We start from the raw sequence: 17,220 nt of genomic DNA on the forward strand, positions 1-17,220 counted from the left end.
CAGCAGTTCTGTTTAAACTGAGCTTCCCGATTAAGTATCCTTACATACCCATCTTTATCAAAGTGGGGAGTTGTACAGACTTGCTCTTAAGTTCTATTTTTTGCATTATATTGAAGAGACTGGCTTCCACTTAGTACCAAGAAGGCAGTGGGTGATTCGGGTCACTTTTATGTACTACAGTAGTTCTCTATGATGTGGTTTCTCATTCCATAGTTATAACCTATTAAAAAAACATAATGTGGTATGTAAAACTTTTTTTCAAATAACTAATCCTTCTCTCTTGCTCCTTTGTTTTGTTTTCAAAGTTCTGATGTGGTTTGGGAGACAAAACCCAAGAAGAAGTCAAGATGGAGACCAATGAGTGTTAAGCAGACTGATAAATTAGAACAAGAATTCAAAGATTACAGTGAACTAACTCCTTCAGAAAATAAGATTATTGAGTTGGAATCAAATGTTTTGGTAATACCGATAGTTTTCTAATCTTATTGCTTACATATATACACAGAAAAAAGATAATGTATCAATTTTGCTATCTTTGAACAAACTTCTAGTGAAAATTGAGATGATTGATTTACCATTTGAAAACCCTTCCTTATCTCTGTTTAGAAAAAAAAAATAGTTGAAAAAAAATGAGCGTTTGAAAGCTTGATAGACTTTTTGTTGTTAGGCCCTAACTTTGAAATTGAAGTGTGACATTTTTTCAGGTCATGGGACTAAATATGCATAAAGCTACAGTAAGGAAGCTTTGCATTTGATTCATTTGTTATACTGGGGAGGTGGGAAGGGTGTTATTTTTGAGGGGGTTGGTTGGTTGGTTTGTTTTAGTACAAAATCTTGTTTTTTTCAAGTGCCTTATAATGGGATAATTCATCTATGCCATTCAACTACATACATATGAAAAATCATTCCAGAAATTATTCTGGAATGTAGAAGCACGTTGTACTCCAAATGCTGTGGTCCTTCTCTGTAGAAGAATCTAGATACTCACTAGAATTTTGTTGTAGGTAAATGAACATAATACAAGTAAATGAGCTAATTTTTATCTCAGTCATAGACCATTGTATTATACTACTCTGCCTTTCCTCTAGAAAGCCGTGTATTAAATGCTAGTGATCCCAAATAATGCAGTATTTTGTTGTTTTACTTCTATTGGAATTCATGACAAAATTTTATTGTTTTAAATATAAGAAAGTTATGACATCGGACATAAAAGCTGCAAAACTTTTACTGCTAAGCTATCTTTACAGTGATAATGAACAGCATAAATTTTAAAGTCTATTATAAAAAGCAGTCTTTTGAGACACGTAGCATACCAAATTTTCTTCAATAATACAATAGGTATGTTTAACTCCTAATGGAATGAATATGAAAATTCAACAACCAAATGAGATTCCTATCAGAAGAAATTATCTGCCAGCTTTAAAAGTAGAATACAGTTCATCTGCACATCAGAAGTCTTTCAGAATTCAAATTTACAGGATACAGGTGAGTCTTGTCAAAAAACAGTGAGTTATTTATTAAGGAAAAGCAACTTCTATGGAAACTTGGATTTATTTTTAGAATTCTTTGGATTTGTTATGTTTTGAATTTAATTTTACTCATTAGCTCTTACATCAGTGCTGCTCAATCTTTGGAAATACTACTTAAGTGCTTTGGAAAAAAAAACGAGACAACTGTGACTGTTCAGGAAGAACATTTATCATTCATCTTCTATGCTTTTTCTTGTGGCTTTTCTTTATGACCAACAAAAAAATAGGTACAATTTGTTGTCTTGCATATGTTCAAGTTTTTAAAAACAAATCCTTTGCAAAATTTCTGTGGGCCGTTTATTACCATCGATTTAGAGAAGCTTTCTAGACTATTCGGATTGGATTATTTAATTCTGAAAATAGATATATTTTGAACCACAGCTTTTTTTTCTGCTTTTGAATTGGTGGAATGCTACAGGTAATGTTTACAATTCTTGTGTTTGTCCTGATTTTAAAATATTTCACTATTGAAAAGCTAACATGCTGCACCTTGTCCTGTCCTTACCCCCCATTAGATACAAAACCAGATTCCTGGAGCCATATTTCCCTTTGTGTTCTATCCTATTAAACCTCCAAAGTCCATCACCTTGGATTCAGGTTTGTAGTTGTAGTTTAATATGAACCTTACTTCTAAAATGAGAAGATATATTACTTGTACTGATGTTAACCATGTCACTTTTATCAGATGAAGTTTGTATAAGCTTACTGACTACAGATAACACAAGTACTAATGTTAGAGATAGGGAAGCAGTTTTCTCTACAAAGATACACAGAATACCATTTCAACAGTTAACAGTCAGAAGAAAACATTTCTTTCATCCTTCTATATCACACCTTTTAAACACTTTTTTTACACACTAAATCAGTGCTCTTGGAGAGCATAACATGAAAGTTACATTTGGATTGAGTTGAAAATGGACTTTTGGCAGTTGCATTTAGACCACAACTAAAACTTAATGCTGACTAATATGGAAGAGATGCCTGCTGAAAATAAGAAAAGATCAAATTGTTTATTATCTTGATGGTAGTGAATCTGTTGCACTGTTTCTGTATTATTTGCATTTGGAGTTCTGGGGCAGTGAGGATTCAGTTTTCATCTCTAGTCATCTGACTTTTCTCTACTGCCCCAAATAAATTGTTTATCTTAATCCTGTTGTTTATTTTTCTCTTCGCTTGCATGCAGTAGATGACCTAGTGACATATCTGAAATAATCTTAACTGATAAAAAAATAAATGTGTGCTGGTGCCAGTCTAAGATCAAAATTAGTATGTGAAGTACCATTTATAAACTCTGTAGGTGGCAAATTATATTTTGCCTGTTTTGTATGTAGCTTTGTGACTTCTCCCTTGCTGGGAGCATAGAGCTCAATGTCAGTATACTATGTGATGAACTTCAGTCTTCCATTAACTCCTTCAGGGCAAAATCACTTGGAAGACCGGAGTAAGCTCAGGAGGGTTTCTGGGTTGAGACAAAGAATACCGCTTATAATTTTGTACAGAAGTTAATAAGATATCAAGGTTTTCATTCATGAAACAAGGTGTTCGTTCTAAATATGATCAGTTTCAAGCTGCATTTCATAAATCTGCAGAAATCTTTTTTTTTTGTTTAGCTTATATTTTTTGTATTTGCCGTTGGAAAATTTTATTGCCTGACTAGGGAAATCATAAGTCTAAAATTATACTAATATTAATTTGCTTTTAAATGAACATTTTCAGAGATCAGTGAAATAGAATTTTGATGTTCCATTTCATCCTTGTATTCCTATTCCTTTCTATTCCTGCTCTTTTCCCTGACTTAGTTGTTTGCCAGTCATATACATTCTGTAATCCTACTTTACAGGATTGAGAAAATCCTGAATATATATGACATTTTCATATTAAAAATATGAAGGTATATATGTAATTCTAAAATCTGTGCTGATCTCTTTTTATTTTACAACTTCATAGCACCAAAACCATTTACTGATGTCAGTATTGTTATGAGAACTGCAGGACATTCACAAATATCTCATATTAAGTAAGTATTTTGACATGTTTCATTTCTTTTGCTATTGATCATGTTTAATCAAGCCTTAAAATTAAAATTATTACAGTGGCAAATATAATGCAAGATAATTTTACACCAACTCATTCTTGGAAAGATCAGAACACTTAGAGATGAAAGCTCACCCCCCTTTATTATCCACATAATTACAGAGTAAAGCAAGGATTTTTAAGTCTCTTTTTAATGCAGATGTTTAGTCTTTTTTAATTTAGAAAAAACTCTGTGTTTAATGGTGCTACATACAGTGTTAAATGCTGCTACTTGGTTAAAATAGTTCTAGTTACAGGAAATGTGTTTATCTTACACCACTACACCAGTACCTGAAGTCAATACATAAGTGGCCTAAATACCCTAGATTAAGTTTTATGTGCTACTCATGTTTGTAAAACACCGTAATAGTTGGTTTCTGTTTCATTCGTAGGTATTTTAAGGTTCTGATTCAAGAGATGGATCTCAGATTAGATCTTGGCTTCCTGTATGCTCTAGTTGAATTTTTTACACAGACTGATGTGCCAGGTGACCAAGAGGTAAAAACTTTTTGTTGTTTAAAGATTAATAGATTTTAAGTTTGTAATTATTCAACTTCTATTTTAAAAAAGAAAAAACAACTTGGTCTTCTGTGTCCATAACACTGGTTAATTGCTGTGTCTGGGACTAATATGAAGCAGTGAGGTTTTTAAGAGTTATGGTTGCCCGAGGCAAACAATAAACTTTATTCTCATCTTGCATGCTATGCAAAGAGGGCTTCAAAACCTTCCGAAACGAATGAAACTAATGCTGTTGTAGACTCTTTGATCTTACTAACGCCTGAGCGATTGGGTCATTAAGAACTCAAGACAGGAAGTAAGTGAAAATAATACTCTTCTTAATGTAGCTTATTTAAAAAAAAATACAAAAAAAATCTAGTAAAATCTTGGCCAGAAGTTCTTTGAAACTTGTCTGTCCATGAGAGCAAGAGAATGTGAAAGAAATGGAGAGAGGTTGATTAGAAAGTGAAAGTGTCTTTGGTGATTTTATGCAAAATTATAAAATTAGAAGATGATGTAGCTGACGTGTTGATACTAAGTGGAGAGGAGAGGGCAGTGAGCGGGAAATGAATTTACTGTACAGGGAGAATGAGAGGAGTTTGTATTTAGAAACAGTGGAAATAAAGTAAAATATAATAATACAAAGTGCAAGGTAGTCTGCTTGGGAAATAATAATGAAAACTTCAGGTACAACCATAAATAATATGCAGCCAAAGCCGACCAAGAGCCTATGGGTCAGGATTAAATGGAGGACAGGGACAGTTGACATTACAGTGGAGGTCTGATGCAGGCCACCCATTCAGGAAGACTGACTGGATGTGGTGCTCTATAGACAGATAGAAGCAGCCTCACATTCCCAAGGCCTGGTCTTTATGGGGGACTTCATCCACCCAAATATCTCATGGAGGGACAACACAGCTGGGCATAAGCAATCCAGGAGCTTACCAGGATGCATTGATGGTAGCTTCCTTCTCCAAGCAATAGAGGAGCCAGTGAGGAGAGGTGCTGTGCTGGACCTTGTCCTCACCAACAAGGAAGCACTGGTGGGGAATGTGACACTCAAGGGCAGCCTTGGCTGCAGTGGCCGTGAAATGGTGGAGTTCAAGATCCTTAAAGCAACAAGGAGGGCACACAGCAAGCTTGCTACCCTGGACTTCAGGAGGGCAGACTTTGGCCTCTTCAGGGATCTGCTTGGTACCATGGGATAAAGACCTAGAGGGAAGAGGGGCCCAAGGAAGCTGGTTAATACTCAAGGATCACCTCCTCCAAGCTCAGAATTCCAACAAAGAGGAAGTCAGGCAAAAACGCCAGAGGCTTGCATGGATGAACGAGAAGCTCCTGCACAAACTCAGTCATAAAAAGGAAGCCTGTGGAGGGTGGAAGCAATGAGTAGCCTGAGAGGAATACAGAGAAACTGAGCAGCCAGGGATCAGGTTAGGAAAGCTGAAGCCCACATAGAATTAAATCTGGCCATGGATGTCAAGGACAACAAGAAAAGCTACTATAAGAATGTTGGTGATGGAAGACTAGGGAAAATGTGGGCCCTCTCTGGGAGGAAATGGGAGACCTGGTTACCTGTGATATGGAGAAGACTGAGGTATTCAGTGACTTTTTTGTCTCAGTCTTCACTGGCAAGTGCTCCAGCCACACCACCCAAGACACAAAAGGCAAAGGTGGGTACTGGGAGAATAAAGAACCACCCACTGTAGAAGAAGATCAGGTTTGAGACCATCTAAGAAACCTGAAGGTGCACAAGTCCTGATGAGATGCATCCACAGGTCCTGAGGGAACTGACAGATGAAGTGGCTGAGCTGCTATCCATCATATTTGGGAAGTTGTGGCAGTCTGGTGACGTTCCCACTGACAAGAAAAGGGGAAACGTAACCCCCCATTTTTAAAAAGGGAAAAAAGGAACGCCCATGAAACTACAGGCCAGTCAGTCTCACCTGTGTGCCCAGCAAGATCATGTAGTGGATCCTCCTGGAGACTATTCTAGGGCACATGGAAGATAAGGAGGTGATTGGTGACAGCCAACATGGCTTCACTAGGGGCAAATCATGCCTGACCAATTTGGTGGCCTTCTGTGATGGGTTTACAGCGTTGGTGGATAATTGAAGAGCAACTTACATCATCTACCTGGGCTTGTGCAAAGCATTTGACACTGTCCTACATGACATCTATGTCTCTAGATTAGAGAGACATGGATTTGACAGATGGACTACTTGGTGGATAAGGATTTGACTGGATGGTTGCACTCTAAGATTTGCAGTCAGTGGCTCGATGTCCAAGTGGAGACCAGTGACAAGTGGCATTCCTTAGGGGCTGGTGCTGTTGAACATCCTTGTTGGCAACATGGACAGCGGGATTGAGTTCACCCTCAGCAAGCTTGCCAGTGACACCAAGCTGTGTGGTGGTCAACGTGCTGGAAGGAAGGGATGCCATCCAGAGGGACTTTGACAGGCTTGAGAGGTGCGGCCATACAAACCTCATAAAGTTCAACAAAGCCAAGTGCAAGGTCCTGTACATGGATCAGAGCAATCACAAGCACAAATACAGGCTGGGGGATACGTGGATTGACAGCAGCCCTTCAGAGAAGGACTTGAAAGTACTGGCGAATGTAAAGCTGGACATGACCCAGCAATGTGCACTCACAGCCTAGAAAGCCAGCCGCATCCTGGGCTGCATCAAGAGAAGTGTGACCAGCAGTCAAGGGAGGTGATTCTCTTCCTTTACTCAGCTCTTGTGAGACCCCACCTGTAGTGATGTGTTCAGCTCTGGAGTCCCAATATAAGAAGGACATGGGCCTCCTTGAGTGGGACAAGAGGAAGGTCACGAAGACGATCTTGAGGCTTGAGCACCTCCCTTATGAGGACAGGCTGAGAGAGTTGGGTTTGTTCAGCATAGATAAGAGAAGGCTACAGGGAGACCTTATAGTGGCCTTCCAGTTTCTATATAACAGAAAACAGTCTTTAGTCTACTTTTTTGTATTTAAAAACCTATCTGCTATATTACGTGTTCAGGAGGATATATGTGTATGCCCTTTGTTTGACCCAGGTAAAAATTGTCCAAACCTTACTTGAAAATGATTAGCATTTGAATTTTCATAAAAATACAGGTTTTTTGAGTTGTGGATTTGTTTGTTTTGTTTTTTCTTTTACTAAGGAATAGATATAAGTTGGATTGTCTTTTTATGCCTATGTCTCCTAGTCTTCACACAGAAAAAGGCAGCAAACAAACTAGTTAAAAGTACTCTAAAATACTAACTCTTTAAATAAAAAAATAAGATCAGGAGAGTGTAAGTTACTATGAGTCAATGTATTGCATCTCAGTGACAAATGCATGGTAGCTTTATATACTTTAAATTTTAAAATATTTTTATTTGAAAATGCATTCACAGCTAGAACTTTTCAAAAAGGATGTTGAATCTCTTCAAGAAGAACTGATGAGTGTGTCATCAATGGATACTTCACAAATCAGCTTGTATGAGTACTTTCATATCTCTCCAATTAAGGTACACATTTTTCACTGTACAACCTGTGTTTGCTGTGTAACTGAAGAGTTTTTGTCTCCTTCAGAATAGTAGGTACTGGAAATGAAGAAACATAGGGGTGAACAAAAATAAAAAAGAACAATGTCCCAGAAAAGTGCTTTCATTGTAAACCACTAACTTGTATGGGCTTTACATTACTATTTATTAAATATGTAGAGTAAAAGTTCATTATTTCATTCCTATCCATGACTTTCTTCATGTACAGGAATTATTTTTCTTTTCATTATTTAAGAGATGCTTTCCAAATGTGATAGTTTGTGTGCAGTGCATTGTGGATTGGGGAATGTGTATTTTCTAAAAAACATACAGCAAGCATTCCTGTGCAGTGACATTTTCTGCTTTATTGTTACTTATTCACTGGAAAAACAGTTTAGTTTTGTTTACTCCAGTAAAGTCTACTTCTGACTATTTCCCCATTCCCATAAACATTCAGGTACAGCCGTTGAATGGTATGTGCATGCTTACGCAGAAGCAACAGCCTGTCTACTCAAATCTAACACTCATGCATTTGTAGATTACTGGTCTTCATTTTTTGATTATTGCATAGCTGATGTGATGGTACTTTGCAGGCTCTATAACAGTTCTTAATAAGAGAATCTCCCCTCCTCCGATCAGAGAAGGGTTTGAGTTTCACCTCTTTACAGTATCTGGTTAGCTGTTAGAAACAGTCTGCTATTAGAACAGGTAATTCCAGCAAATGCTTGGCTAGCTTTATGTAATCAACTTAGCCTAACTCATTCCAAGTATATTCAGTAACTGTTTAAGTGTATCTTCTTTTAGATGTTCATAGGTATGTATGTCTCCAGTTGTTTTGTCAAATCCTCAGCAGTTTTAGTAATAAAAGTAAAATGCCCTTTACATGTTAAGATAACAAAGTGAACACCTTGTAACAAAGTAAACAAAAGCTTATTTTTTAATGTATTCTGTAATATCTTATAAGAAAAATTACACGGAGGAGATAGGATGGAATAAATGGGCTTCAGGTTCTAATAAAAGATTAGTCTTTAGTCTTTAAGTCAATATAGAGCTGAGAATTAAATGACAGTGATTCTGCAAGATGAGTTATATATCTTTGAAAAGAGTTATACTTAAGTTCTGTTATACTGTAAGTTAATGAATGACACATGGTGTTGTCTTCAGAGAATCGGAAACAGGCATAACTTCTTTTCATCTGATTTTGAAAATTGCTCAATGCACTTGTGCACTGTAGAGCCCTTTGAGCAGTTTTCCTGCGTATTTTTCTGTTCTGAGACGGTCACTTCAATTTCTGTGAAACAGACACCTTGGTTAATTCATGTCTGCACAGGTGAGGTTTTTCTTGGGTACACAGTCCAATGTTTATTTAGCACCTGTAGAATTTGTGTTAATTATTTGCTTTCAGGCTTTTGTTTTTCATTGTTGCTTAGACACCATGCTGTTACCATTTTCAGTCTGCTTTGATTTTGGGCATTAATTATAGAAATAAAATGTTTTGGAAACAAGCTAATAACCTACATTATAGCTAAAAGATTCTGGAGACCTTATCTGAAACATGAGCAAGCAATTTCAAGTTTTTGTTTTCTTAAAGGTAGTTCTGGTTATTAAGTTTGACTTTAAATGTCAGTGTGTTTTTATTGCCATATGTGGTGTATTTGTGTTCTCTGTTACGAAGTCAGTCCAATTTCAGTTCAAGATTAGAAATGTCTTATCGCAATTTTTAAATCATCTAAAAGGTTATAAAGATAGAAATATAATACTGGTAATAACCAACCATGTTACTTCTCAATCTCATTTTTATCCTTCAGTTACACTTAAGCTTTTCACTCAGTACCGGTGGAGAAGATAGTAACAAAGAAGAAAGAAAGAATGAATTGATACCACTTCAGTCCTTGAATCTCCTGCTGAAGAGTATAGGGGCCACCCTCACAGATGTACAAGATGTTGTCTTTAAGTAGGTTAAAAATATGATTGTAAAGATTACTTCCAAAGATTAAACCAATTTTACATATGTTAGATTCTATTTTGCTCTGCATAAGGACTTACTTCTTCTATTTTCTCTCTTTTTTTTTTTTTTTTTTAGGTTAGCATTTTTTGAACTCAGCTATCATTTCTGTACTACACAGCAGCTCCAGTCAGCAGTTGTAAGGCATTATTCAAAACAGGTTAGAATAAATAAATTTAAATATTTCATTAAATGTGTATTTTGAAAGCACTACTGTGTGCTTTGATTCTGTGAAAATAAACAAAATTACTTTCAGCCTTGTATTGTTTGTACAATGTTTAAATACATAAAGACATACAAAATAATTACTCATTAACTGGATTCTATTGCCTTTGTTTTCTGGGCAATTACTGTTTCCAAATTATGACTAGAGGAAAAGTGGCATGGATAACAAAACAAAGCAACTTGCTGGAATGGATAGTGGAAGCAAACACAGTGAAGCTCTGATAGAGCAGAATTGACATCAAAATATTAATGCTTTTTCTTGGACATTAGGATCATATAAATTATGATCCCTCTTTGGCCCTTGTGTACTGTTCGGGTCCTGTCACCTGGTGAAGAGAAGCCAGAAGACAGGCTTTTGTGTAAAAGAATTAGTCCTCTTCTATCCATCCATCCATCAGTAACAATAAGTGATTCTTCGGACATCCAAATTTTGTGCTCTGTCCATCTTTACAGGAGAAAAAAACGTATTAAGAAATATTTTTATTTTAGGCTATTAAGCAGATGTATGTTCTTATTCTTGGCCTTGATGTCTTGGGTAATCCATTTGGATTCATAAGAGGCTTGTCTGAAGGAGTAGAAGCATTCTTCTATGAACCTTACCAGGTAAAAATCTCTGCTGCCTTTTTATGAAATGTAGCACAAGTAGATAGATATGGATTACATTGAAAATGTGGATATATGGATATATAATTTGGTTTTAAATTTAGATTTAGGATTTAAAATTTAAAGTGAAAGTGCTAGGAAAAGTAACTGGAAAACTCAAGTGAGGTAAAAAGGAGAGAGTATTCCATTTAACTTAATTCACAAAAGACTACTCCTTATGGTTCTTATTTAAAAAAAAAAAACAAAAAAACAAAAAAACCTGCTTTTTTTCCATTGGCCTTAAAAAAAGCAGACTTCAGGGAATGAATTAGTATTCTAAAATAGTCTTTCTTTCTCTCATGGGTGCTCTTGTGGGTGCTTTCACACTTTGTCACTTAGTCTCATGCTCTTGTTCTCTTTATTATATATATTCCAATAAAAGCATAAGATTTTAAAATGTAACGCATACTAATTGAAGCTTAACATAAATGCATCCTCGTTTTTTTTTTCTTAGGGTGCCATCCAGGGTCCTGAAGAGTTTATAGAGGGAATGGCACTAGGACTTAAAGCACTAGTAGGGGGAGCTGTTGGTAAGTTTCAGCGTTATCACAATAGTATACTTCGTAGAAAAAATATTTGGTCAGTATTTGCAAATTGCATTGGCATTTTACTTTGTTTTATTTTTCGATAGGTGGATTAGCTGGTGCTGCATCGAGAATCACTGGTGCTATGGCAAAAGGGGTCGCTGCAATAACTATGGATGAGGATTACCAGCAGAAAAGAAGAGAAGCCATGAATAAACAGCCCACTGGTCTGAGAGAGGGTATCACTCGTGGTGGAAAAGGATTAGTTTCTGTAAGGAGGAAAAAAAATTAAAAAAAGGTTAATGAAGTTTATGCAGGCAAGAGTAACAAATATAGAGGCTGCTGCAGTCACCAGAGAGTTATTACTCTATTTTAATTCTGGTTTTGCAAATACATGGCCACAACTGAGTTACAGTTTTAACTAAAAATATGCAAGGTTAAAAGAGAAGTCAGGAACTGTGAAGCAGGTGCTTCTAATTCTGTTAACTTGTAGTGAATTTTTGAATAGTCTGACACATGTATTTTGAAGCTATTCACCAATGAAGTGGTAAGAAAAATGTGAAAAATTAAAAATATAAACTGAAAGCATGTTTGTAATGTCTCTTTCATTTCTCTTGGTAGGGTTTTGTCAGTGGCATAACAGGAATAGTTACAAAACCAATAAGAGGTAAGTTTAGGTCTTCTGATGCATTAACGGTTCATATGATGGTAAGTTCTTGATATTTGATGAGACATTATGTATTGGGTCTGGCTGAGGTGGAGATGATTTTCCCCTAGCAGCCCTCATAGTGCTGTGCTCTGTGTCGGCAGCTAGAAGGGTGTTGCTCACACACCAGTGTTCCAGCTGCAGCTGAGCAGTGCTCGCACAGCATCGAGGCTGTTGTCCCTCCAACATCCCCCCTCACCAGTCAGCTGGGGGTGGGCAAGATCTTGGGAGGGGACACAGCTGGGACATCCCCAAACTGACCAAAGGGATGTGCCACACCATGTGGTGTCTGCTCTGCAATAAAAGGGAAGGAGGTGGGTGGGGTGATGGGAGGATGAGGGGTTTGGGCATTCATTATTACAACATTTATTTTCTGGAGCAACTGCTATGCATACTGAAGTCTCACTTCCCAGGAAGTGGCTGGACATCACCTGCTGATGGGAAGTAGACAGTAAATGTTTTGTTTTCTTTTGCTTCCAATTGCGTCCTTTGCTATTGCTTTATTAAACCACCTTTATCTTGACCCACAAGGTTTTTTTCACTTATTTTCTCTGCCCCCCCATTCTTCTGAGGAGGGGAGTGAAAGAGCAGCTTGGTGGGCACCTGGTGTCCAGCCAGGGTCAACCCACCACATTTTATAAATCTGAGTTATATAACTTCTTATCAAGATTTTATGTTCCTACTGACTTTTAGTTTAAATGTTGTTTACGTGAACTTTTTGTGGAGCTTACTATGTAGGTACACATCAAGTAAGATATGTAATTAAATGGTAATTAAGTTTGATAATATTGTAAGAAAAACTCAGTGGTTTATAATGATTTGGTGCACTTAATCCTTTTAGGAGCTCAGAAAGAAGGAGCGGCTGGTTTTTTCAAAGGTGTTGGAAAAGGCTTAGTGGGAGCAGTAGCTAGGCCTACTGGAGGAATCATAGACATGGCAAGCAGCACATTTCAGGGTATTAAAAAGTAAGTATGAAGAATGACATATGACATGACATATGACATATGACATGAAACAAACAGTAGTACATTGTGGTTTTCTATCACTTCTGCATCAATGTGAGTCTCTCAACTTTGTCATTAATACAGAGGAGCTAGAAAAAAATCTAATACATGTTGTTTGTATAATAAATATGTGGCTCTTTAAAATGCTATGAGCTGTGTATTTTTTAAAAACTTGTCATCAAACCGTGGCTATTTCTAGCATTACTGAAGAAACTAGTTTAAAAGCCTCATCAATCAGACTTCCTTCACTTGCTGATTTTTTTTCCTCTTACCCCAAATTACAGGGATAAAGGACTTCTCAGCTGCAACAGAAGTTACTTTTTATATTATTACTGCTGTATGAGATGAGTTCCAGGAGTACCAGGTCCTGCCAGGATCTCTTCTGGTTGTTCAGACTGAGAAGTGTGTTAGGACTGCATATTGAATACTGTGATAGTCTCACTTTAGTAAACCCATGGCTGTATATTATCTCACACTGTAATGTGTAATGGCATAGGAGAAGTTGTTCTGAGGGGGCATTTAGTAGCTTTGTCTGAATGCAGCTGTTTAATGGCCCTGTTCTTGGCAAACCAGATCACTTTTGCTGCTGTAAGATTGCCAGTCTTGTTTTCCACTTTAAGTTCTTCATCAGAGAAAGGCAAGAAAAATATCAGAGCAGAAGTTCTGTATGGCACAACTGTCTTTAATTTTTAAGTTTTGAAGCACAGTGCACAGTCAATAATTAAGTATTGCAGGTGTGTGCTGCCCCATGCCATCTAATTTTCTAATACTCATTTTCTGAAAAAGATTTCTGAGTAAAATCTATTACTGTTTCATAGAATACCTATTCAATGGCTATTCATATGCAGAAGTACATACATAGACAACAGCTGCTGTACTGGTACTTGAATTTAATTTGTATTTAAAGTAATTTAGAGCCTTTGCTAAATATTATAGCTCAGTAGAGATATTGACACATATCTTAAATTTGCTGCTTTATTGTCAGAGTTGCAGATTCATCAGAAGATGTAATAAGCCTGCGCCCACCTCGATTCTTTGGTGAAGATGGAGTTATTAGACCTTACAGGTTAAGAGATGGAACTGGAAGTCAAATGTTACAGGTGAAGAAAAAGAAAGATATTTTGACATACAGTTTAACTTATCATGTGTTGAAATAAATATTTAAGAGAATTTCCCATTTCTTAAATTCCTTCCCACCCCTTACCTAGTAACTCAGTAGTCAAGAAGTTTCATTTAATTTCTTAGGCTTATGACCATTTTGATGATTTAGTTTCTGTGATACAATTTTTGAGAACGACACCATGATTTATACCAGTATATCTGTAGAGGTTTGTGCAAAATATAAAGCATTTCAGAGGAAGAAAAAGCTTTATATGTGTAATTTAAAAGGTTTATATCTTTAATTTTTATCTTTGATAAACAGTGATGATAAACACAAAGATACTTTTTTCAGTAATTTTATAATACCCATTTTAAACTGTGACTTTTAAATCTCAAATTTTGTGTAAAACAGCATTTCAAACATACTTAAAATATCTTTATTTATGTCATAGTACTGCCACTGAAATAACGTTAACAGTTTTGGTGGAGAATACTGTTTACAGGAAGAACATGCTGAGCAGCAGTTATTCTTTGATAATTCAGCTACCATTTAAGCAAATTTGACTCATCAAAGTGGATATAATCTCAGCTGTTACACACTTTACAAAGTTTCTATTTTTTTCTGTATTAGAAGTAGAATGGCATTTTAGAAATATTCAAACATAAGAAATAAAGTAGTAAGTAGTGATTTCATGAATGTAAACAGAATTTTTAAAATACACATTTCAGGATTCACAGTGTGCCAGGGAAACATTGGAGAAGTCATACAGAAATAACCTTTTTGGAGAAGTAGATAAGAACGTACTCATCTTTGGAGAGGATTTTTAGACTGTTTTGAGAATTTCCATAGTTCTTTGTTTCATGTTGAGTTCCAATCCAGTCATTTCTGTTTCTTACGCATTTCATTAGTATGTCTTTTGTGTTTCGGTGGAAGAGGATGGTCCTGTTTGGGGCATCTCAGCTGTGTTTGCCATGCCATTCATTGGTGTTCTGGTTCAGCAGACTGTGAAAGTTCTTTGATAACAAACAGTATGCCTCTGCCTTTCTTCTAATGGGGTAGTTTTAACACATCCTCTTCATTTTAAAGCTAGTGTTATAAAGCAGTGTTAACTAGAGCATAGCTAGAAGCTACCACTGATGAACAGCATAAAATTACTGGTAATATTTCTCCTCTCCTTGGTAAGAAAATTAATTTCCAAAACATCCCCTTTTCTTTTTAAAATTGTACCACTAAACCAAATGCTAGCAAGCCAATAGTCGGCTCTAATGTGCAGACTTCTCTTATTACTGCATTGCTTTTGCTTCTTACATTTGTCCATGTTTGCATTTTTTTTTTCTGAGAAACCTTTAAAAAATTCTGTAGTATAATATGTAATTCTGATTTTTATCTATTGTGTGGTTGAGACACTACCTCCATCTTCCATTATCCAACTTATAAAAAGCATAAAGGCATTGCCTTGTGTAATGCCTGTCATATTTTGTGATGGCAGCCACCATCTGGAAGTAGATAAAGCTGAAAAATTGTGTGTTTCATATTAGTTTTCACTACTGATGATTCTAAGGCAGAACTACTCTTGAATAAATGTTTTGAAAACTTCAAAACAGGGTTGTAATTCTTCTGGTAGACAATCAGAAAATAATGAATTGCATACATTTTTTTTTTCAGACATTATTTTCTGATATAGCATGTTTGATGTCTTAATTTTATTTTTACCCTCAAGTGTACAAATGTTTTTGATTCTTAATGTTTCTGGTTCTAGAGACATTTATTTTGCATGAGACTCCATGTATTACATGTTCCCTAGCTGAACAGTTTGAATAGCATAGTATTTTCTTATGGGGAAAAAAGATTATTCTCACCTTTTGTATTATTTCTATGCAGACAGGTCTGGTGACTGGCCCCACTGCAGTCACTGTATTATATAATTTTCAATGGACTAATGGATTAGAGTGGAATAAAACTTCTGGTGATCTAGAGATTGTATATACTGATTAGAGGACATGGGTTGTGGTGGATTCATAGGAGATCATAATGTTTCCTAAACTAGGATGTCACTTTAGAATTTCTTTGTTTTCTGAGGTTTTATTTTGCTTTAATTGACAAATTTACCAGATGAACTAATACTTCTAAACTAATACTGCTTTCTTCTTCCCTTACCATGCTTTCAGAAAAGACAGGCCTACAGGGAATGGACTAAGACTCACAATAGTAGTGATGATGATGACAGTTAGGATAATACGAACTGTAATAGATATACATGGCCTTTGTCACATTCTTTTGACCTTTAAGTATTAAATGTTGCTGCTATAATTCCCACTGAGAAATTGGAGTTGTCTGATATTAAATTCTTATTTTTTAAAACTGTGCAAATAAAATGTGGGGAAACAAACTGTATGATGATGAGTGCTAGGCAAAGGAACAAAGAATATAATAAAAATAGTCTTATAGATAAAACTGGACATTAGGTGAAAATAGCATTGAATAATATGAAGAAATAGTAATACCATGACTTAGAGTTTCTTTCCAGATATGTATCTATCAAGTGTATTTAATGTTTTTGCATTTTATATAAGTGTTTGACAGGTTTTAATTATAATTTGCTAGATGGAATGCTTTTAAATGTGTTTAGTAAAACTTTACTGAGTTGTACAGTCATTACTGGTGTTGAAATGCTCTTTGACTGTTTTATTTATCTCATATTTCAAAAATATTTTGTCTGCTTTTCTTTTTAACAATAAACACATCTAAAGTATATCTAAAATGGATTCATCTGTTCTGTTCCAACGTTGTTTCTCATGCTTCCTGGAACTAGATTATGTAAAAACACTAAATGGCCTATAAAAGTATTTAAAAGATAAAATATGTATATTTTGAAAGGAACACTTACTATAAACCTTTAATTTTTCATTTATCATTTGTTTCTCTGTAATTTTTAAGTATTCTTTTGGTATTCCAAATGTATCCTTTGGGATCCTTAGAGGTGTGAAATAATGATTTATTTAGTTACTTTTGACTGTGACCATAAATTATTTGGTTTTAAGGCAAGAATCTTTGTTTTCATAGCAACAAAAACGAAAGTTAAAAAATCCACCCCATAACTAAATCCTACGTAAAATCATGGACAACTGGAGAACATAGTAGTACTTTTACAAGGGTCTGTGCAGTAAAGCATAGGTAACATACAAAAGTATTTAGTTTTGTGTTTACGTGGACATGGGGGGAAAAAACAAGATAACAACACTGAACCACTATAGTTCTGTATTGTAAATTCTACAATACAGCTTTACAAGTTACTTGGTTTCTTTACAAATTTTTTTATTCTGTATTCACTGGAATGCTTGCACAGTTTTCTCATTCTTTTTTGAGGTTTGTTGCTATATTTATGT

General features: G+C 35.7%; 1 protein-coding gene across 6 annotated transcripts in view; it reads left to right on the plus strand.

Moving 5' to 3' along the window:
• The window catches only part of VPS13A (vacuolar protein sorting 13 homolog A), a 112,081-nt gene that overhangs the window by 80,983 nt on the left and 13,878 nt on the right, over window positions 1–17,220 (plus strand). For 3 of the 6 annotated variants that reach the window (XM_042787877.1, XM_042787878.1, XM_042787883.1), the window contains 14 exons: window positions 306–459; window positions 1,339–1,485; window positions 2,045–2,126; window positions 3,477–3,546; window positions 3,995–4,100; window positions 7,498–7,611; window positions 9,435–9,580; window positions 9,710–9,791; window positions 10,346–10,459; window positions 10,953–11,028; window positions 11,130–11,293; window positions 11,644–11,689; window positions 12,570–12,693; window positions 13,718–13,832. In XM_042787877.1, coding sequence (XP_042643811.1) covers window positions 306–459; window positions 1,339–1,485; window positions 2,045–2,126; window positions 3,477–3,546; window positions 3,995–4,100; window positions 7,498–7,611; window positions 9,435–9,580; window positions 9,710–9,791; window positions 10,346–10,459; window positions 10,953–11,028; window positions 11,130–11,293; window positions 11,644–11,689; window positions 12,570–12,693; window positions 13,718–13,832 — 1,540 coding nt within the window. The other 3 variants (XM_042787881.1, XM_042787882.1, XM_042787879.1) reach the window with 2 other exon arrangements.

This window comes from Tyto alba, unplaced genomic scaffold (assembly GCF_018691265.1).
Source record: "Tyto alba isolate M040663 unplaced genomic scaffold, T.alba_DEE_v4.0 Super-Scaffold_13, whole genome shotgun sequence".
In the NCBI taxonomy this organism is placed as follows: Eukaryota; Metazoa; Chordata; class Aves; order Strigiformes; family Tytonidae; genus Tyto; species Tyto alba.